We start from the raw sequence: 22335 nt of genomic DNA, 5'->3' as shown, positions 1-22335 counted from the left end.
TCTGTGGCTCCTCTCAGATTCCAGAACTTTCTGCCACAGAAATGTGAGGAACATGTGTTTTTTTAGCCAAATTTTGAGGTTTGCAAAGGATTTAGGGTAAGAGAACCTGGTCCGAGCCCCGCAAGTCATCCCTCCTTGGATTCCCCTAGGTCTCTAGTTTTCAGAAATGCACAGGTTTGGTAGGTTTCCCTATTTGCCGCCTGAGCTAGAGGCCAAAATCTACAGTTAGGCACTTCGCAAAAAACACCTCTGTTTTCTTCCAAAATTTTGGATGTGTCCACGTTGCGCTTTGGGGCGTTTCCTGTCGCGGGCGCTAGGCCTACCCACACAAGTGAGGTATCATTTTTATCGGGATACTTGGGGGAACGCTGGGTGGAAGGAAATTTGTGACTCCTCTCAGATTCCAGAACTTTCTGCCACAGAAATGTGAGGAACATGTTTTTTTTTAGCCAAATTTTGAGGTTTGCAAAGGATCCTGGGTAACAGAACCTGGTCCGAGCCCCACAAGTCACCCCTCCTTGGACTCCCCTAGGTCTCTAGGTTTCAGAAATGCACAGGTTTGGTAGGTTTCCCTAGGTGCCGGATGAGCTAAAGACCAAAATCTACAGGTAGGCACTTCGCAAAAAACACCTCTGTTTTCTTCCAAAAATGTGGATGTGTCCACGTTGCGCTTTGGGGCGTTTCCTGTCGCGGGCGCTAGGCCTACCCACACAAGTGAGGTATCATTTTTATCGGGAGACTTGGGGGGAACGCTGGGTGGAAGGAAATTTGTGGCTCCTCTCAGATTCCAGAACTTTCTGCCACAGAAATGTGAGGAACATGTGTTTTTTTAGCCAAATTTTGAGGTTTGCAAAGGATCCTGGGTAACAGAACCTGGTCCGAGCCCCGCAAGTCACCCCTCCTTGGACTCCCCTAGGTCTCTAGGTTTCAGAAATGCACAGGTTTGGTAGGTTTCCCTAGGTGCCGGATGAGCTAAAGACCAAAATCTACAGGTAGGCACTTCGCAAAAAACACCTCTGTTTTCTTCCAAAAATGTGGATGTGTCCACGTTGCGCTTTGGGGCGTTTCCTGTCGCGGGCGCTAGGCCTACCCACACAAGTGAGGTATCATTTTTATCGGGAGACTTGGGGGAACGCTGGGTGGAAGGAAATTTGTGGCTCCTCTCAGATTCCAGAACTTTCAGCCACAGAAATGTGAGGAACATGTGGTTTTTAAGCCAAATTTTGAGGTTTGCAAAGGATTCTGGGTAACAGAACCTGGTCCGAGCCCCGCAAGTCACCCCTCCTTGGATTCCCCTACGTCTCTAGTTTTCAGAAATGCACAGGATTTGAAGGATTCCTAGGTGCCGGCTGAGCTAGAGGCCAAAATCTACAGGTAGGCACTTCGCAAAAAACACCTCTGTTTTCTTCCAAAAATTTGGATGTGTCCACGTTGCGCTTTGGGGCGTTTCCTGTCACGGGCGCTAGGCCTACCCACACAAGTGAGGTATCATTTTTATCGGGAGACTTGGGGGAACGCTGGGGGGAAGGAAATTTGTGGCTCCTCTCAGATTCCTGAACTTTCTGCCACAGAAATGTGAGGAACATGTGTTTTTTTAGCCAAATTTTGAGGTTTGCAAAGGATTCTGGGTAACAGAACCTGGTCCGAGCCCCGCAAGTCACCCCTCCTTGGATTCCCCTAGGTCTCTAGTTTTCAGAACTGCACAGGTTTGGTAGGTTTCCCTAGGTGCCGGCTGAGTTAGAGGCCAAAATCTACAGGTAGGCACTTCGCAAAAAACAGCTCTGTTTTCTTCCAAAAATTTGGATGTGTCCATGTTGCGCTTTGGGGGGTTTACTGTCGCGGGCGCTAGGCCTACCCACACAAGTGAGGTATCATTTTTATCGGGATACTTGGGGGAACGCTGGGTGGAAGGAAATTTGTGGCTCCTCTCAGATTCCTGAACTTTCTGCCACAGAAATGTGAGGAACATGTGTTTTTTTAGCCAAATTTTGAGGTTTGCAAAGGATTTAGGGTAAGAGAACCTGGTCCGAGCCCCGCAAGTCATCCCTCCTTGGATTCCCCTAGGTCTCTAGTTTTCAGAAATGCACAGGTTTGGTAGGTTTCCCTATTTGCCGCCTGAGCTAGAGGCCAAAATCTACAGTTAGGCACTTCGCAAAAAAACACCTCTGTTTTCTTCCAAAATTTTGGATGTGTCCACGTTGCGCTTTGGGGCGTTTCCTGTCGCGGGCGCTAGGCCTACCCACACAAGTGAGGTATCATTTTTATCGGGATACTTGGGGGAACGCTGGGTGGAAGGAAATTTGTGACTCCTCTCAGATTCCAGAACTTTCTGCCACAGAAATGTGAGGAACATGTTTTTTTTTAGCCAAATTTTGAGGTTTGCAAAGGATCCTGGGTAACAGAACCTGGTCCGAGCCCCACAAGTCACCCCTCCTTGGACTCCCCTAGGTCTCTAGGTTTCAGAAATGCACAGGTTTGGTAGGTTTCCCTAGGTGCCGGATGAGCTAAAGACCAAAATCTACAGGTAGGCACTTCGCAAAAAACACCTCTGTTTTCTTCCAAAAATGTGGATGTGTCCACGTTGCGCTTTGGGGCGTTTCCTGTCGCGGGCGCTAGGCCTACCCACACAAGTGAGGTATCATTTTTATCGGGAGACTTGGGGGAACGCTGGGTGGAAGGAAATTTGTGGCTCCTCTCAGATTCCAGAACTTTCTGCCACAGAAATGTGAGGAACATGTGTTTTTTTAGCCAAATTTTGAGGTTTGCAAAGGATCCTGGGTAACAGAACCTGGTCCGAGCCCCGCAAGTCACCCCTCCTTGGACTCCCCTAGGTCTCTAGGTTTCAGAAATGCACAGGTTTGGTAGGTTTCCCTAGGTGCCGGATGAGCTAAAGACCAAAATCTACAGGTAGGCACTTCGCAAAAAACACCTCTGTTTTCTTCCAAAAATGTGGATGTGTCCACGTTGCGCTTTGGGGCGTTTCCTGTCGCGGGCGCTAGGCCTACCCACACAAGTGAGGTATCATTTTTATCGGGAGACTTGGGGGAACGCTGGGTGGAAGGAAATTTGTGGCTCCTCTCAGATTCCAGAACTTTCAGCCACAGAAATGTGAGGAACATGTGGTTTTTAAGCCAAATTTTGAGGTTTGCAAAGGATTCTGGGTAACAGAACCTGGTCCGAGCCCCGCAAGTCACCCCTCCTTGGATTCCCCTAGGTCTCTAGTTTTCAGAAATGCACAGGATTTGAAGGATTCCTAGGTGCCGGCTGAGCTAGAGGCCAAAATCTACAGGTAGGCACTTCGCAAAAAACACCTCTGTTTTCTTCCAAAAATTTGGATGTGTCCACGTTGCGCTTTGGGGCGTTTCCTGTCACGGGCGCTAGGCCTACCCACACAAGTGAGGTATCATTTTTATCGGGAGACTTGGGGGAACGCTGGGGGGAAGGAAATTTGTGGCTCCTCTCAGATTCCTGAACTTTCTGCCACAGAAATGTGAGGAACATGTGTTTTTTTAGCCAAATTTTGAGGTTTGCAAAGGATTCTGGGTAACAGAACCTGGTCCGAGCCCCGCAAGTCACCCCTCCTTGGATTCCCCTAGGTCTCTAGTTTTCAGAACTGCACAGGTTTGGTAGGTTTCCCTAGGTGCCGGCTGAGTTAGAGGCCAAAATCTACAGGTAGGCACTTCGCAAAAAACAGCTCTGTTTTCTTCCAAAAATTTGGATGTGTCCATGTTGCGCTTTGGGGGGTTTACTGTCGCGGGCGCTAGGCCTACCAACACAAGTGAGGTATCATTTTTATAGGGAGACTTGGGGGAGCGCTGGGTGGAAGGAAATTTGTGGCTCCTCTCAGATTCCAGAACTTTCTGCCACAAAAAATTTGAGGAACATGTGTTTTTGTAGCCAAATTTTGAGGTTTGCAAAGGATTCTGGGTAACAGAACCTTGTCCGAGCCCCGCAAGTCACCCCTCCTTGGATTCCCCTAGGTCTCTAGTTTTCAGAAATGCACATGTTTGGTAGGTTTCCCTAGGTGCCGGCTGAGCTAGAGGCCACAATCTACAGGTAGGCACTTCGCCAAAAACACCTCTGATTTCTTCCAAAAATTTGGATGTGTCCACGTTGCGCTTTGGGGCGTTTCCTGTCACGGGCGCTAGGCCTACCCACACAAGTGAGGTATCATTTTTATCGGGAGACTTGGGGGAACATAGATTAGCAAAACAAGTGTTATTGCCCCTTGTCTTTCTCTACATTTTTTCCTTCCAAATATAGGAGAGTGTGTAAAAAAGACATGTATTTGAGAAATGCCCTGTAATTCATATGCTAGTATGGTCACCGCGGAATTCAGAGATGTGCAAATAACCACTGCTCCTCAACACCTTATCTTGTGCCCTTTTTGGAAATACAAAGGTTTTCTTGATAGCAATTTTTTACTCTTTATATTTCAGCAAATGAATTGCTGTATACCCGGTATAGAATGAAAACGCACTGCAGGGTGCAGCTCATTTATTGGCTCTGGGTTCCTTTGGTTCTTGATGAACCTACAAGCCCTATATATCCCCACAACCAGAGGAGTCCAGCAGACGTAACGGTATATTGCTTTCGATAATCTGACATTGCAGGGAAAAGTTACAGAGTAAAACGTAGAGAAAAATTGATGTTTTTTTCACCTCAATTTCAATATTTTTCTTTTTCAGTTGTTATTTTCTGTAGGAAACCCTTGTAGGATCTACACAAATGACCCCTTGCTGAATTCAGAATTTTGTCTACTTTTCAGAAATGTTTAGGTTTCTGGGATCCAGCATTGGTTTCATGCCCATTTCTGTCACTGACTGGAAGCAGGCTGAAAGCACAAAAAATTGCAAAAATGGGATATGTCCCAGTAAAATGCCAAAATTGTGTTGAAAAATTGGGTTTTCTGATTCAAGTCTGCCTGTTCCTGAAAGCTGGGAATGCTGCTGAGTTTAGCACCGCAAACCCTTTGTTGATGCCATTTTCAGGGGAAAAACCACAAACCTTCTTCACAGCCACTTTTTCCAATTTGTTTGATAAAAACGAAATTTTCCCTGTATTTTGGCCAATTTCTTGGCCTCCTTCAGGGGAACCCACAAAGTCTGGGTACCTCTAGAATCCCTAGGATGTTGGAAAAAAAGGACGCAAATTTGGCTTGGTTAGCTTATGTGGACAAAAAGTTATGAGGGCCTAAGCGCGAACTGCCCCAAATAGGCAAAAAAAGGCCTGGCACAGGAGGGGGAAAAGGCCTGGCAGCGAAGGGGTTAAATACTACTAGTGGGCCTGCAGCGCTGCTCACGCCACCCACTTAAGTAGACCTTCAAACCTGTCTCAGGCCTACGCAGTTTTCTGCCACAGGTACCTGGCATCTACATTTATTTGCCAGGCCCAGAACTCCCCTTTTACTGCATGTAAGTCACCCCTAAGGTATGCCCTACCTAGCCCTATGGGCAGGGTGCCATGTATTTCGAAGGCAGGACATGTGCCAGGTTGCGTGGCCTGTCCTGGTAGTGACAAAGAGCCTAACTTGGTGTCTCACTGCTGTGAGTGCTGCCTTCTCATAAGATTGCATTAGAAACGCCCTGCCTTATGTGTAATGGGTATTGTCTGATTCATGAGGTGTAGCGTAGGCGTGTTTGGTATAGTTGTGATGGTGATAATAAATGCTGCTTACTGGTGTAGGTGTATTTTTTTATTAGTATCACAGAAATGCCACTTCTAGAAAGTGTGAATATATCTGTGCTCATGACTCTTGTGTTTTGCAGCTTAACTCCAATCCACATCTGGGCAGAGTGACAGTTTGGGCTTTGTGCATACTTTTCAGACAGCTTGTACACAGGGAGGGTGGAGGTGTCACAGAAGTGCATCTGCATACTGAATAGTCTTCCTGGGCTGAGAGAAGGGAGAGGCGGGGCACACCTACATTGGTAAAGGCTCACACAAAAGGGTTGTTAACCCCCCACTGATGTTTGGAGCCTGTGCTGCAGGAGAGAGGGGGCACTCCCAGAACCAGTTGGAACTGGGTGGAACCTCCTCTCCCTACAATTGCAAAACATTGTAAGGACTGAGTATAAGTACAGGGGAATTTTCCCCACAATGTAGAGACTCCTTGAACTTACCTGGAACTGGACACAGACTGCTGGAAGAACTCACCAGGAACCACCATGGACGACTGCTGCTGTGCTGACCTATGACCTGCTTGGTCACTAAAGAGGACTTGCTACATACTCCCTGTGCTGGCCTGTTGTTGGGCCCTCCTCCTGTGGTCCTTTTCCTGCAAACTTTACTCCCCGGGGCAGGGTGCTATGGCCCCTGACCCCTGCATTCCACCCTGAAGCACGGGTGGTGCTACACTTTGATTGAACGCTAAGCGCTCCTTAAGGGATTTCTTTAGCGCTTGGAAGCACTTCCCCTTGCTGGTGCGTCGTGCTGCTGACCGCATTTATTTATCCTCGTGGTAAATGGAAATCCCCGCCTCAGCCGGGCCCCATGAATTCCTGAAGCGCTCCAGCCCCAGGCCTCTTTGCCTCCCGTTCTGAAGTCTCAGGGCCATCAAAGACTTCCCCTACCATCACCTGGACTCTCTGCTGGGATTACTGCCATGACAAGAGGTACCCTATCCAGACCATGGGCCCTTGAAAGGAGAAGCTGGTGAAAATCAAAGAAAACCGACTTTGGATGACTCCGCACTGACGCCGCTGCCGAATCCCGTGAAACTCCCTGCAACTGACTGTGGTCCTCACTGAAGGTCGACGACCCTCGCAGTTCCGAGATCGCTGCAGCTCCACCGAAGCCCGCGACTCGGTGGAAGTCGCCACACCACGTAGTGACTGAATCCACCCAAAGTGCACGTTTCCAACGCTTCTCACCGATGACGTCTCACCTCCACTGCTCCACTGCAAGGTCCAGACGCCTATTCATGATGCCTCTGCTCCTTTGTCCCGCAGCACCAGAACCGATGCCGCCTCTGATCCAGCGAAGACGTGATCCCCGTTATACCTGCTTGTTCTCAAGTTTTACTAAGGTACGGTACCTGGGGCTCTGCGGGGCTCCATACCCGGCGCCATTGGCATCGGATTGTTGGGGACGACTCTGTCACAATGCCTCATAAAAGCATTTTGTGTTTCTAAGCACTATTTTTGAGTTTAATCCTTAAAAGTTCGTAACTTGGTTTGTATATGTTGGATTTTAGTTTTTTTCATCTTGGTATGTTTAGATAAATTTTGGCTATTTTTTCAAATCTGTGTTGAGTTATTTTAGGGTGTTTTTACTGTATTACCGTTTGTGTTGATACAAATACTTTACACTTTGTTTCTGAAGTCAAGCCTGCCTGCTCGTGCCAATCTACCAAGGGGGTGAGCGGGGGTTAACTGAGGGTGATTCTCCTTTATCCTGACTAGAGTGAGGCTCGTTGCTTGGACAGGGGGTTTACCTGACTGCCAACCAAAGACCACATTTTTAACAGCGTGCATTAGTTTGTGAGGGAGTGTGTGAATGTATATATATATATTTTTTAAGTTTGGCGAGGTTTGCGATTCCACCATCATTACATAGGGGCCTCACTGAGCATTGTGGTGGAGTCACGACTTAATGCACATAAAAAATTGGTTTTGGGCTTTTTAAATCTTTAAAACTCATCAGGGGTCCCTCAGAGACCCCTATAATGCACCCATGGAGTCATAGTACCCCTATCCTGACCCCTTCTACAGTATTTGCCCTTGCAGTTCATCACCCAGGACACAGTCCCAGTTTAGAAAATGGCAGCCGCAACTCTCTTCACGGGTTGCGGCCTATCAGTCACAGCACTTCTTCTGGCACCAGGGTTTGCGAAGCACTGCCTAGGCGTCGCAAAGGATCCGTTTCCCTATTTATACAAATGTGTTTTTCACTTGATAACTAGAAAACAACTGACGAATTTACACCAAATCACAAAGTAGTTGTGTTCAAAATCCCTATGGAAATTAACACGGGGAAAACATGTTTAAGGACCCCCCTTTTTCTCAGCCCAGGCTTAACAGATCACCCCAAAACTTTCCGGACTGAAGTGAGCATTAAATCTTTATGGAAAATTTTGTGAAGAATAATTAACCCCACCAAAGATAGAGGCAAATCAAAAAATGCTTTTTCTATGAAAAATAGGTCCTAATGATAACTACCTACTGCCGACCGTGACCTTTAAGGGAAACACTTGCTTGGCAAGGACGTTTTAAGGGTTTAGAGTGGGTATGGGTTTTTGGGTGGCAAGGCATTTTAGGGTTTAGGTTGGTGACAAGGGCAATTTTAGGGTACAGGGTAGGTATGGGTTTTTTGTGTGGCAAGGGATTTTTTGGGATTTAAGGTGGGTATGGGATTTTGGGTGATAAGGGTAATTTTAGGGGTTAGGATGGGTATGGGATTCTGGGTCACAAGGGATTTTTGGGGTTTAGGGTAGTTTGGATTTTTGGGTGGCAAGTGTCATTTTACGGTTTATGGTTGGTTTGGGCTTTTGGGAGGCAAGGGTAATTTTAGGGTTTAGGGTGGGTTTCGGTTTTTGAGGGGCAAGGACAACTTTAGGGTAGGTATGGGTTTTGGGTGGCAAGGGAGTTTTTAGGGTTTAAGGTGGGTCTGGATTTTTAGGTGGCAACTGATTTTTTAGGGTTTAGGGTGGGTATGAGTTCTTGGGTGGCAAGGGAATTTTAGGTTTTACAGTGGGTATAGGTTTTTAGGGTGGCAGGAATAATGTTAGGGTTTAGAGAGGGTAGGAGTTCTTGGGTTGTAAGAGACATTTATGAGTTTAGGTGGGTCTGGGTTTTAGGTTGGTAAGGGAATTTTTAGTGGTTAGGGTGGGTTATGGCTTTTTGGTTGGGAAGGGTAATTTTAGGTTTTATGGTGGGTATGGGTTTTTGGGTGGTAAGGGTAATTTTAAGTTTTGCGTGACAAGGAAAATTTAAGGGAGTGACAGCATTTCTGTGTGGCAATGGTAATTGTAGGTTTTAAGGTGGGTGTGGGTTTTTGGGTGGCAAGGATAATTCTAGGGTTTAGGTTAGTTTGGGCTTTTGGGTGGCAAAGTATTTTTTAAGGTTTAGGGTGTGTATGGGTTTTTGTGTGGCAAGGATAATTTCAGGGCTTAGTGTGGGTATGTGTTTTTTGGGTGGCAGGGTTCATTTGAGGGTTTAAGATGGGGTTTTGGGGTGGCAAGGGTAATTTTAGGGTTCGGGGTGGGTATGGGATATTTGGGTGGCAAGGGATTTTTTAGAGTTTAGGGTGGGTATGGGTTTTGGGGTTGCAAGGGAGTTTTTATGGTTCAGGGTGGGTATGGCTTTTTGGTGGCAAGGGCATTTTTTGGTATTAAGGGTGGGTATGGGTTTTTGGATGTCAAGGATAATTTTAGGGCTTAGAGTGAGTTTACGTTTTTTGGGTGGCAATGGTCATTTTAGGGTTTTCGGGTGGGTATGGGTTTATAGATGGCAAGGCAACTTTTAGAGGTTATGGGTGGGTTGGGTGGAATTAATTTTTTAGGGCTTAGCTAGGGTCAGTAAGGGTTAAGGGGTTGTCTGTTTATTTATATATATATATATATATATATATATATATATATATATATTGCCCACTAGGTAGTTATAGTAAGGTCTTAGTTTCTCTAGAAAAAGCTGTTTTTTTATGCCTATATTTTTGCCGCCACTTGACAAATCTTAACAAAATTTTCTATAAAAATTTGACAGTCGCGTGAGCTGCTGTCTGGAAAGTTTTGTGGTGATCTATCAAGCGGGACGAGATAAAGAAGGGGTGAAATTTAGAGCGTTTTCAATGTTAATTCCAATTGGAAACATTTAACAGCGATAGTGCAAAAACCACAGGATGGATGTACACCAAATTTAGCAGAAAGGTAGCTCTTGGTCTAGAAAGAGCAGTTTTGGTATTTGGTGTAAATCTGTTAAGACGTTTTTGAGAAATTTAAAGAAATCCAATTTTGATTATCTAGGGAAACAAAGAATTAGTGACCCCTCCGGATCCCTTGCTGAGATCTGGTTGGCTGCCAACACTTCAACAAGGAAGTGTTGGTAGCCATCTTGGGACTCAGCTGAAGCCGAGTCCCAATAAAAAAGTATAAAATATACAAATTGAAGTCAGGGTACGAACACCCCGACCCCTTAAGTCGCATTCTTGGATATGTTAGAAATGGGGTCTTTGGTTAACAGTCAGGTTACCCCCTGTCCAAACAAGGACCCTCACTATAGTCAAGGCAAATGAGAAACACACCCGGTTAACCTCTGCTCCCCCCCCATTGGTAGCTTGGCACGATCAGAATGGCTTAACCCAGAGACAATGTGTAAAGTATTTATACCAACACACACAGTAATACAGTGAAAACACTACAAAATGACTCAACACCGGATTAGACAAATAGCAAATATTCATCTAAATAAAACAAGATCAAAACAACAAAAATCCAACATTTAGAGGCAAAGTTATGAATTTTAAATGATTAAAATTCTATTTAGTGCTTAGAAACACAAATGCTTCTAATTGGTGATGTCACAGTGTTGTGGCGGAGTCATTCCCAACAATCTGACGCCAATGGCTCTGGTCACTGAGTCACATGGAACTCCAGGAACAGTGCCTTGGGAAAATCAGGAAACAAGCTAGTGCACCGAGTCAGGGATCGTGGTGTCGCTTGATCTGAGGTGATATCAGTTTTGGTGCTTCAGAGCAAAGGAGTGGAGGCGTCACAAAGAAGAGGCATTGGGTCCTTGCCGAGGAGTGGTGGAGGTGAGGCGGCATCGGTGCGAAGCGTTGGACCCACGCACTTCCGGCCGAGTGGGTATCCGGCGGTTACTACATGGTGCAGCATCTTCCACAGACTCGTGGACTTCAGAGAGGCTACAGTGGGGTTAGGCCAGCAGGGTCGTCACACTCAAGTGAGGACCACAGCTCTGGTTGCAGGCAGAGTCACGGCATTCGGCAGTGGCATCGGTCCGGAGTCATCCAAAGTTGGTTCGCTTGTTTTTTCTTATTTTTTCCACCAGTTTCTCCTTTCAAGAACCCAGGGACTGGATTAGGCACCACTTGGCAGGCAGGGCAGGAGTCTCAGCAGAGAGTCCAGGTGCTTGCAGAGGAAGCCTTCAATGGCCCTGAGACTTCAGAACAGGGGCAAGCTAAGTCCAAGCCCTTGGAAATTCTTCTCAAGCAGCACTATTCCACAAAGTCCAGTCTTTGTCCCCTTTCAGAGGCAGAAGCAGCAACTGCAGGATAACCCAAGAAAGCACAGTCACAGGTAGGGGAATCACTTCTCCTCAGCTCTTCATCTCTTCAGCTCTTCAGCTCTTCTCCTTGGCAGAGGTTCCTCTTGATTCCATAAGTAATCTAACCCTTAGGAGTTTTGGGTCCTCTTCTTATACTACTTTCTGCCTTTGAAGTAGGCCTACTTCAAAGGAAAGTCTCTCTTGTTTGGAAGATCCTGCCTTGCCCAGGCCAGGCTCCATACACACAACAGGGGGTATGAGACTGCATTGTGTGAGGGCAGTTACAGTCCTTTCAGGTGTAAGTGACCACTCCTTCCCTCCCTCCTAGCACAGATGGCTCACCAGGATATGCAGGCTACACCCCAGATTTCTTTGTGTCACTGTCTAGAGAGAGGTGCACACAGCCTAACTGTCAAACTGACCCAGGAAGGGAGTCCACAAACAGGCAGAGTCACAGAATGGTTTAAGCAAGAAAATGCATTCTTTCTAAAAGTGGCATTTTCAAACACACAATCTAAAATCCAACTTCACTAAAAGATATATTTTTAAATTGTGAGCTCAGAGACTCTAACCTCCATATTTCTATCTGCTCCCTAAGGGAATCTGCACTTTAATAATATTTAAAGGCAGCCCCCATGTTAAACTATGAGAGGGATAGGCTTTGCGACAGTGAAAACCGAATTTGGCAGTATTGCACTGTTAGGACATGTAAAACACATAAGTACATGTCCCACCTTTTACACACACTGAACCCTGCCCATGGGGCTACCTAGGACCTACCTTATTGGTGCCTTACATGTGTAAAAAGGGAATGTTTAGGTCTGGCAAGTTGGTACACAAGCCAAGTCAATTGGCATTTTAAAACTGCATACACAGACACTGCAGTGGCAAGTCTGAGCCATGTTTACAGAGCTACGTATATGGATGGCACAACCAGTGCTGCAGGCCCACTAGTAACATTTATTTTACAGGCCCTGGGCACCTCTAGTGCACTGTACTAGGGACTTACTAGTAAATCAAATATGCCAATCATGGAAAGTCAATTACATATACATTTTATATAGGAGCACTTGCACTGGTTAGCAGAGGAAAAGTGCCCAGAGTATTAATAACATAGTCCAGCACACATCAGCAACCTAGGAAATAGAGGCAACACGTTAGGGGAGACCACAAGAAGGATGTCAGTCTAACACATGCACTCATAGACCCATTCACACACTCACAGGCAATGGGGCCAACCCCTGCCACTCACGGCCTAAGGCCATGCTTGACGTGTGATAAGGTGATTCTAAGGGCGTTGTCCTCCTGCCGCACAAAGCCAGAGGCCATGTGCACAGTGGTTGGATTTAAGTACAGTAATATAAATGACTTTACGGTAAAAGAAAAATGTAGAAATTCACTGAAAAAACAAAGGTTACAGGGACATCATAGTTTGGATTTAGAATTAAAAAGAAAGCAAAAAAAATCACTTAAAAAACCGAAGGTTACAAAGGCGGTATAGTTAGTTTCTGAATTTACTCGCACAAAACCATAGACATTTAGCAGTTATAGTTATTTCAAGTAACTATAACTTGTGCCCTAAGGCAACTATAGCTTGTGTCCCTGCCATACACTGCTAATTACTCCAGATATTACACCACTCCTGACAACTTTTATTAATGTCAATAAACGTGTCAATGAAACAGCAGTCAAATTATTAAAGAAAAAATTGTGCATGGTGAGGACGCAAGTTACAGTTACCTTAGGGCATGAGTTATAGTTACCTAAAATAATTCTAAATAGAACTACTGAACTTCTATGGTATTATTGGATGAAATTCAGAATCGTCGCCAATGGGTAGTTGTAGTTAAGACCTAGGCCCTGATTATGAGTTTAGTGGACGGGACACCTTTCCGCCAAACTCCTGACAGGGTGTCTGCCACTGTAGTGACGACCTCCCTGCTGGACCCATTATGACTTTCCTGCTGGGCTGATGGGTGGATTTCAGTGCAGCAGGATAGTGGCGGCAGCATTGTTGCCAGTTCATAATAGAGGTGATAGCAATGCTGCCACCCACAGGGGGCACTAGCACCCTTGAAATGTGCGAGTGCACCTGTTCTCTGCCAGCCTTTGGTGGTGGTGAAACTGCCATATAAAGGCTGGTAGAGAACCAGGTTGTAATAAGCTGTGCGGAGTAGGGTGCAGCACCACCCTGGCTGATTGCAAACTGCACCTACTGTCAGCCTGTCAGGATCACTAATCCCGATGGAAACAGTGGTATCCTAGTGGGGTCATAATGTGGCATTCAGACCATCACAGCAAGTCTGGCAGTCTAGTGACCGCCAGACTCATAATTAGGCTTTTAGTTTCCATAGGAAGAATATTTTTTGTTTTGCAATAATTTTGGTGCCACTTGGTGAACGTTCACAAAATTTTTAAAACGTATACTTTGCTCATTCAGCTTCTCTTTTGAAAGTATCAGGGTGGTCCTTCAAGTGGGGACTGAAAAAAAGGGGAGGCCCAAAACACTTTTTCCCCATGCATTTTCCCACATGGATTATGAATACGACTCCAGCCTGGGCGGAATTATACCAAATTTTTCATAAAGCTAGTGCTTGATCCAGAAAGCACTATTTTCATGATTAAATGTGAATACGTTCAGTAGGTTCTGAGAAATTAGACTTTGAAAAATATAGATATCTAGTGACATGGATCCTCCCCAGATCCAATTCTCCCTATGCAGATCTCTGATTGGCTGCCAACACTTCAACAAATAAGTGTTGGCAGCCATCTTGGGACTCAGCTTCAGCTGAGTTCCTGAAAAAAAAGTAAAAAGAATTAAAAAGCGGCCGGGGTAGGGACACCCTGACCCCTTCGCTCTGGTGCTTGGGTCCCAGACGGACCCCACCAGGGCTAACAAACATTTTTTAAACTATTGGAAAAATCTACAGATCTGGATCTGATGATTTTTCTGATGTTTTTTTTAAAAAGTGCGGTCTCCCACCCTTTTTTTTTTATCAGCCCCCAGGTGGGCACAGCCCTGGGGGCATTGGGGCTTTTGAGAAAAGAGGGAGTGGGCTCGGGCCCCCCTTATAGGGCTTCTATTAGCCCAGAGGGCCGCCATCTCTGTGAGGTGATCAGTATTTAAAATGCAGGTAGGGGGCCTGATGGCTCCCATGTACCCTGGGGACCACTATCTCTTCAGGGTAAAGGTTTAATATAAAATAGGGGAGGCCTTATGTTCTCCCCTGGAGCCCTGGGGACCTCCATCTCCCCGGGGCCAAATTAAATATGGTATGCGGGGGACCATGCTGCTCCCTACAGCCATGGATTTCGGCACCTCCCTGGAGCAAAAGTAAGTTTTAAAATGGGGGACGCACAATGGCCTAACCCACAGCCTGAGGGACCACCACCTTCCCAGGGCTAAATAAGAAGTTTGTGTGGGTGTGCTGAGCCGCCCCCCACCACTCAGCCCCTGGCACCAACACCTCCCCTTGGCAATTTACTTAAATTAAGGGGGGCTGTGCTGTGCTCCAACAGCCCGAGGGACCGCCACCTCCCTGGAGATGAATTTAAAAAATGAGGGGGGTCCACCACCTTACTGAAGCTATTTCCTTGTTGGATGGGGGCTGGACGGCACCCCTTAAGGAGCCATTAATGGCCCTGGAGCTGAAACCAGCCAGGGAAGGTGGGCCCCCCTCTTTAAAAAAAAAAATATATATAAATAGATGGGCTGGGCCCTGTGGATAGGGCCCACAGTGCTGAGATTGGCCTGTGAGGGGGGCTGTGACGACCTCCACCCCCATAAAAAAAAAAAAAATTAGGCTTGCCCTGGAGGTTGTCGTCCCAGAGGCTGAGATCAGCCTGGGATAGAGGGGCATGTGGCCCCACAAAAACATATTTAGACAGGTTCGCGAGGAATGGGTTCCCCAGGGCTGAGATTAGCCTGGGGCGACCACGCAGCACCCCTACCCCCCAAAAAAAATTAGAAGGCCAGGCCCTACTGGATTGGTTCCCCAGTCCACAATTGGCTGGGAAAGGGGGCCATGTGGACATGCAGCCCATCCCCCTTTGGCTCAGCATGGCAAGGGGTTGGCTGGTTTAAGTGTTATAGGGGTTGGCCACAGGGCCTGCCTGCAGTTATTTCAAGTAACCATAACTCCCATCCTAAGATAACTTTAACTCATGCCCTCGCCATGCACTGCTAATTACAGTTCTCATGACATCTTTGATAACATCAATGATAATGTCACTTTAACATCTGCAGTAAAATTGTTGATCAGATAACTGTGCATGGTGAGGGCTAGAGTTACAGGTACCTTAGGGCGGGAGCTACAGTAATTTGAAGTAACTATAACAGGAGAATTTCTTGTTTTTTTAACAATTAAAATGTGAACCTAACTATAACGTCTGGGTAGCCTTTTGTTATATATTTATGCAAAACAAAGTTGTCCTCCAGACAAAAGTGCACTCTTGACAGGTTGCAGTTTATTTTGGAAAGCAGGAAAGCCAGTAACACTCAAATAATTATTTACACATTATCCACGCCTTACGCGTTTCAGACACCTCGTCCTTGGTCACAGGCCAAATGCTTGGGTAGAGCAAATGATTGCAGGCAACTGATTACTTGATTAAATGCTCTGGTGATTTACACAATGCATCCTGGTAGTGGTAGTACTGCATATTTATATTACATCTTTAGTAGACAATCATTTCTGCCTTGGTAGGTTGCTGCAGCCAAACACACATTAAAGCACATTTAGAAACCTTTGTAGGTGAATTCAAAGAACAGTTACCGAGTTTTGCTGATATTATTCCATTCTGTTGCTCTTCTTATGACGATGTACATAAATCACACAGACCTGCTTTCTATGTGCAGTGGTGCTGCTTTCACGGCTGGACAGGCCGTTAATTATGTACAAAACAAAGTTGTCCTCAGGACAAAAACACACTCTCAACAGGTTGCAGTTTAATTTGGTAATCAGCAAATAGCAACAGACACCAAACAGCAAAGGCAAGAAAATGCCAACTTTCTAAAAGTGACATTTACAGGTTGCTAGTTTAAAATACAACTGCACCACGAGTTGGGATTTTAAATTAGGATTCCAAAGACACTAAACATGAACCAGTTATCTCCTTCTATTTGGAAACTACCCCTATAAAACATAATAAGGCAACTCCAAAGTTATCCTATGGGAAAAATAGGCCTTGCCTTAGTGAAAAGCTAATTTAAGAGTTTTTCACAACCAGGGCATGTAAAGCTTAAATGTACATGTCCTATTTTTAAAATACCTTGCACTCTGCCCTCTGGACTGTCCAGGGCTGATCATATGGATGTCTTATGTGTATTAAAAATTAAAGTTTGGACCAGAAAACAGGTTAATTTGTCCAGGTCGAAATTGAAGTTCAAAACTGCACATGCAGGCTATGCAATGCCAGGCATGAGACATGTTTCAAGGGCTACTGAAAGCAGGTGGCACAATCAGTGCTTCAGGCCCATGAGTAGCATTTAATTTACTGGCCCTGGGCACTTGTAGTGCCAATTTACAAGAGACCTACAAGTAAATCAAATCTGTCAATTGGGGATAAGTCAATATCACCATCTTTAGAGGAGAAAGTACAAGCACTTTAGCAGTGCTTAGCAGTGTTAAAGTGCACAGAGTCCTGAGGCCAACCAAAAGCTTAGGTTTAGGCCTGTAAGAATGTCAAGTATGCCGAAGTAATCAGAGTAATTTCAGTAATTCCACATTACTCTGACACAGAAGTATGGATAATTATCCAATTACCCCATCTCCCATAATTAAGGGTAATTTGAGTTAAAGCATTCCTACCCTGAGAGCTCATTTAGCAACCCTAAGGGACCACTCCTGCTCACTATTTGTGTTCTGCTGCATTTAGCGCTATTTCTCAGTGCAAAATGCATCTTTTCAACCTGTTTTGATGTAAGTGTGGATTTTTCACTAACAAAATTGTGCTAAGTGGCTTTAGTAAGTTGGGGGCAAACCCTACCCAAAGAGAACATTTAGCGTTGCCACATCAACCACTCGCAAAACAAGCAGCACCACAAAGTTCCAGCAACGCCCACCTGTGACACCGGCCGGTTCCTCATGCTTTGGCATTCTGTGACCCTCTCCCTGCTCTGTGATGTCCTCTGCAATGAGAAAGAGACTCTAGGCATGAACTTGAAAAGGTAAGCCTTCATTGGGACTAACAAGGAACTTTATCCAAACTGAGTGCCATCGAGGTTGGTCTGAACATTTGAATTTGACCTGGTCCAGCGCGATCAGATATACCAAGCTGGTGTTTTGTACTTTTTGGTACTATATTCACTTTATTCTTTAAAATTCATGACATTGATTCTACTGATTGAACATTTATTTTGTTGCTCTTGTTTTATTTAGTCAATTTTACTTTATTTTTCTAACTTGGTGTGGGATTGTTTTTGTGTGGTGTTTTCAGAGTTTTCCTGTTTGAAGTGCTGCACAAATATTTTACATATTTTCTTTAAGTTAAGAGTGACTGCTCCAGCAGCTGCTGGCAAGTACTTAGGGTTGGGGGGCAGGAAATGGGTGGTGGGTGGGTGGGTGGGTACATGAATGCAATATGAGTAGCAACAGTAAATAAAATAAGAAATGGCTACTTACCTTGCTTGCTGCATGATGTCCCAACTCTGGTCCTTGCTCTGCCTCCTCCCGGCTCCTGGGCTACGGCAAATACCCCTAACCTATCCTGGTACTGCTTTCATGCTGATAACCAGGATTAAAGCAATGTCAGGATTGAAGAGAGTGGCCTCTCACAGCACTCTAAAAAGCACTGGAAGATCTTACTTTCTCTAACCCAGGTGTCTTAGATAGCTGGGATAGAGCGGTTTAAAATGTGCATGTCTGACTGGCCATCGTAAGATGGACGGTCAAAGAGATATGCCTACTTTAAACCAGTGCACAGGCAGACCCACTCCTCCCTGCTGCCACTCACAGCCCCTGCACCGTCCTGACACTCAGTTTGGGATGGGATGATAAAATATTCAATGGTAATGAATTCACTTTATTATCATTTTATTTTTCGTCTCTGGGGGCACATCAGTGCGGCGACGCTCCTCCACTCCAATGGAGGAGCCGCCCCTGGACTGCTCTGTGCCAAGCTACCAGAAGGTTGAGAACAGGTTAATTTAGGGTTGAATTGTGCCTCACCCTAACAAGGATTGTAGCTTCTGCATGACCAGGGCTCACACCCCAGTCAACCTGTAACCCAATTTCTTACAGAACAAGTGAAATATAACAACGTGGATTTTTGGAGAGTGGTAAGGTGAAATGCTACACTGGGAACATAGGTAATCAGAAAGCTTTTAAACGTGGTTACAAGCAAGAGTGGTGGTGGAGAAACAACACCAATGATATCCTAAGAAAAGATACACAGCACTAAAGGCCATGGGTGGGAATGAATGACACTGTGGATTCCGGGACATAGTTAGAAAGGGGAGGAGAGGGAAGCACTGCGCAAGAGATGTTTGGGTGAGCACAGTACCACACGTTTAAAATACCTTGCATACTATTGAAAACAATTCCAAAAGCGCTCATACATGAATATTAATATAATAGAAAGTGGCATATGTGAGACATGAAAATGTAATGGCGCTCAACCTGCAGCTTTTTGCTTCATATGGTCATAAATCCTTCAACAACATTCAATATTCTGATTATGTACAATTGTGTATTTTGATTTCACAGGTTATAAAACAGTAAATACAAGTGCTAAAGATGTGTTATCCTAATGTTGATTTCCAAAAACTGCTCACATTCTGAATCAGGTCTTTCATGTCCTCCTCACCCCAGTTGTAAATGATTATTATATTAACCACTGGTATAGTAAGCACCACTGATTTTCAGGGGTAATACTAGTGTTGGTGAAATCTTGATCTCTTTGTTCAGGTAGGCCAACAGCATCCTTAGCTGGGCGACTTGCTGTTTATGGTGGATATAAAGAGCGCGGGTAGACTCCTCGGGTGGGAAAACTGGGGGTGAAACAACACGTGCATCAATGGGTAGCTAGAGGGGTATTTTTGGCCTTCTACGTTTACCACCAAGAAAAAGGTCTTCTGCCATCAGACTGGAAAAACATGAGGCATGTCCACCTTTTGTCTTTGGTGGTAGCAGAGACTGTGGTGATTACTTCCAGGTACAAAAATCGAAAGCAGACGGCTTATTTCACTAACACAACAGAAGACCTAAATTCCACCTTTAACGAGTACAATTCCGAATTTGTCTTTGTTTTTCCTTTGCTACACAGAGCAGCCTGGACTGTCATCCACCGAAATCGTGACTGTTGCCCCTGGAAATCCTGTCAGAATCCCCTGCCAGTATCCCTGCAAATATAACACCTACCAGATATACTGGTGCAAGTGGAACAGTGGAGGCTGCGACCCTATGACCTGCACAGAAGAACATCAGAGCGGGCTGTCCATCAGCTGCGACAAAGACACAAGGGAGTTTCTGCTGTCTATCAACAGCGCCTCGCAGCACGATGAAGGGTGGTACTGGTGTGGAGTTCGAAAAGATGGCCGCTATGGTGAAACCGTGAGAGTCCACTTGAAAGTCAGTGAGGAAGGTAACTCACCACGTCAAAACTTTAGACGACATTGCAGCCGAACTGCGGTGTTTAGTGAACATTTCAGACTACTATGCTGCGAGCTGATTGAATGTTTGATTAAAACACTTCTTTCAGTTAAGCTAAAACGCAAAGTAAAAGGCTGACTTTTTAAATTAACAGGGAATATTGAGAAAGTTTATTCAACTCTTGAACTTGACTTCTTTCCACTACACCAAACCACAAAAAATTGGGTGGGGTAGCAGGCACTGACCTCCTACTGAGTGCGAGCTAAGGCAATTGGCAACATATGTTTTAACCATTCATTACAATATTTATCACTCTTGCATAGTGCATACTACTATAAAAGTCGCTAGGCATCGATCTGATAAACAATACTGAAACACATATCTTAACTCCCTAGCAATCCCTAATGAGACTCCTCCACCGGCACATGACAACGAAGCACCAGCAATTGGACCCCGAAGCAAGAGTGGGAAAATGCCTAATGTTGATAAAGCTGATGAAGAAAGGTAAGCACACAAAACATGCTGTGCTTACTGAAACACTGTGGAAACAGAATCTAGTGTCTCGCTCTGGGCCTGGCTAAACTCGATGAGAGTAAGAGACATATGACAGCGATCAGTTACTGGCTGGCATCCTTGGCCGGAAGCAGTGCTGACTGTAGGTGTAAGGTGCACTAGGCCTACAACGACCACAACCTGGAGTGAGATCTTCGGAGTGAAGAAGTCAGACCTGGATTTGCCCATTAACGTGTATTGTAGTTTAGTCGTGAGACATATAAAATGATGTCACTTTTGTTTTACAAAAAATAAGAAGTTTCCCACCCTAACTGGGAGCATGATTAAGGTTCAGAGCTTGATGGGGGAGTCGTTTTGTTTTTAGACAGATATGCAATCTTAAAAGACTGGCTTTCTGAGCGAAGAGAAGCCCCCTGTTTGGAGAGCTGGAAAGTAAGACGATCAAATGTACAGTGGCATGTAAGGGCCTCTGCCCCACACCTGCCAGAATTACCGAGGGCCAGTACTGATTCTAGAGTCAGAGTAATTAAATTAATATCTAACAACGCATTGAAAACTGGCTAATTTCTCATTTTTAGAAACTATGAGACTGTCACCAGAAAATGAGTTAAATTTTGAAAAACCTGAGTTTGTTCGCCTGTGGTTTGCCTGACCATCATAAGACATTGATCATGAATGAGAGGGGGCAACTCCAGAATCTCTCACTTGAACGCTGTTGTCTGGTGTTGCAGCTTTTCCAGCTGCAGAATGATACCTCTTCCTTATGTCTTTCCCAGCTCACCGGAGGCCGAATCCAGCCACGTCCTCCCTATCGTCCTGTCCCTGGGTGCTGTGGTCCTCCTGCTGGCTGCTGCGTATCTTGTTTTCAGGCTGAGGTCGAGAAGGAGTTCAGGTGAGTTCTGCGGTGTTTCTTGAGTATTTCAGTCAGCAGTTTAAAACTATCCCAAATGACCAGAGGCCCAACAATAACAAACAGCTCACGGGAAACAGCTCTAGCTAAGACTCGATGGTGTCTCCGGCTTGTGTAATGCCTCTTCTGTCCCATCAAAAATCTGATTCTCTGCAATTTAATGTAGATTGTTCTGCAGTGTCTCACTCAGCAGCACTGCTTTCTGGAGTGTGCATGGCTGTAAAAGTCGTTTATCACAGACCCCAATACCATCGTTTTGATATTTTTACTTTTGCTCCTTATTTGATAAGCTTCATTCCACTGGTCTTGATTTATGGCGTCTATAGATCCTTTCTCCTTAAATCATGCTTTCCCTTTCATTGAGCCCTTTTCAAAATTGCTTAACATTTGCATTTGTGCAAGTCGTTTCTGTAAACTGCACAGAGCTCCACCAATAACCCAATCTTCCATTAAAATAAAAAAGGGAAAATATATAATGGCAGTTCAACAGTCATCTGATCTCCCCTATTCCTATTCCTTTATCACACCACAAATTCTATGTTATTGCTTGAACTATCAAACTCTAGAGGCCTTACGTAACTTCTGGTAATTTCTCCACAAAGATAATGGTCTAAATGTACAGAGGTATTTTTTTTTTTTTTTTTTTTTACAAAACAACATTAAAAGCAATATCTTTTGAATTAATCTCTAATCTTGAGTTCCGGTGTAATATGCTACTTACCACAAAGCGCTTCAATGGCTAATCAGGGGTGGCAAGCGCTACATAAATGCAGACAATACAAGAAATCCCAAAGATTAGAGAATGAAGACTTTCTAATGATGTAGCAGTTACATCTAGTGGCAAGTTACAGTGCACGGCTGCGCTTTGAGCCGGCAGCAGGACTATTGTCACTGAAAGAGGAAAGAATGTGGCTAGAAGCTGGCAAAGTAATACACTAGCAAATGAAATCATCTGCCAATGTAAGTATCCGATGTGCAAATACATTTTTCCTTTGTGCAAGTGGCGTTGGCGTATTCCAGGAAATTCACATGAAAATCTTAAATAAGACTCAACTGCTCGCAGAGAAAACATTTTAAATATGTCATTTTGAGCCTG

The 22335-nt window shown here is 45.0% G+C and overlaps 1 protein-coding gene across 5 annotated transcripts in view; it reads left to right on the top strand.

Annotated features, from left to right (window-relative positions):
* Positions 1–22335, top strand: part of LOC138299897 (polymeric immunoglobulin receptor-like) — a 232668-nt gene that overhangs the window by 181575 nt on the left and 28758 nt on the right. For all 5 annotated transcript variants that reach the window (XM_069238599.1, XM_069238598.1, XM_069238600.1 and 2 more), the window contains 3 exons: positions 19491–19808; positions 20212–20320; positions 21106–21221. In XM_069238599.1, the coding sequence (XP_069094700.1) occupies positions 19491–19808; positions 20212–20320; positions 21106–21221 (543 nt within the window). The remainder of the gene's footprint in view (positions 1–19490; positions 19809–20211; positions 20321–21105; positions 21222–22335) is intronic.

The sequence above is a fragment of the Pleurodeles waltl genome, chromosome 6, assembly GCF_031143425.1.
Source record: "Pleurodeles waltl isolate 20211129_DDA chromosome 6, aPleWal1.hap1.20221129, whole genome shotgun sequence".
In the NCBI taxonomy this organism is placed as follows: domain Eukaryota; kingdom Metazoa; phylum Chordata; class Amphibia; order Caudata; family Salamandridae; genus Pleurodeles; species Pleurodeles waltl.
The sequence above is the reverse complement of the archived record's forward strand: the minus strand, read 5'-3'. Positions and strand labels throughout refer to the sequence as shown.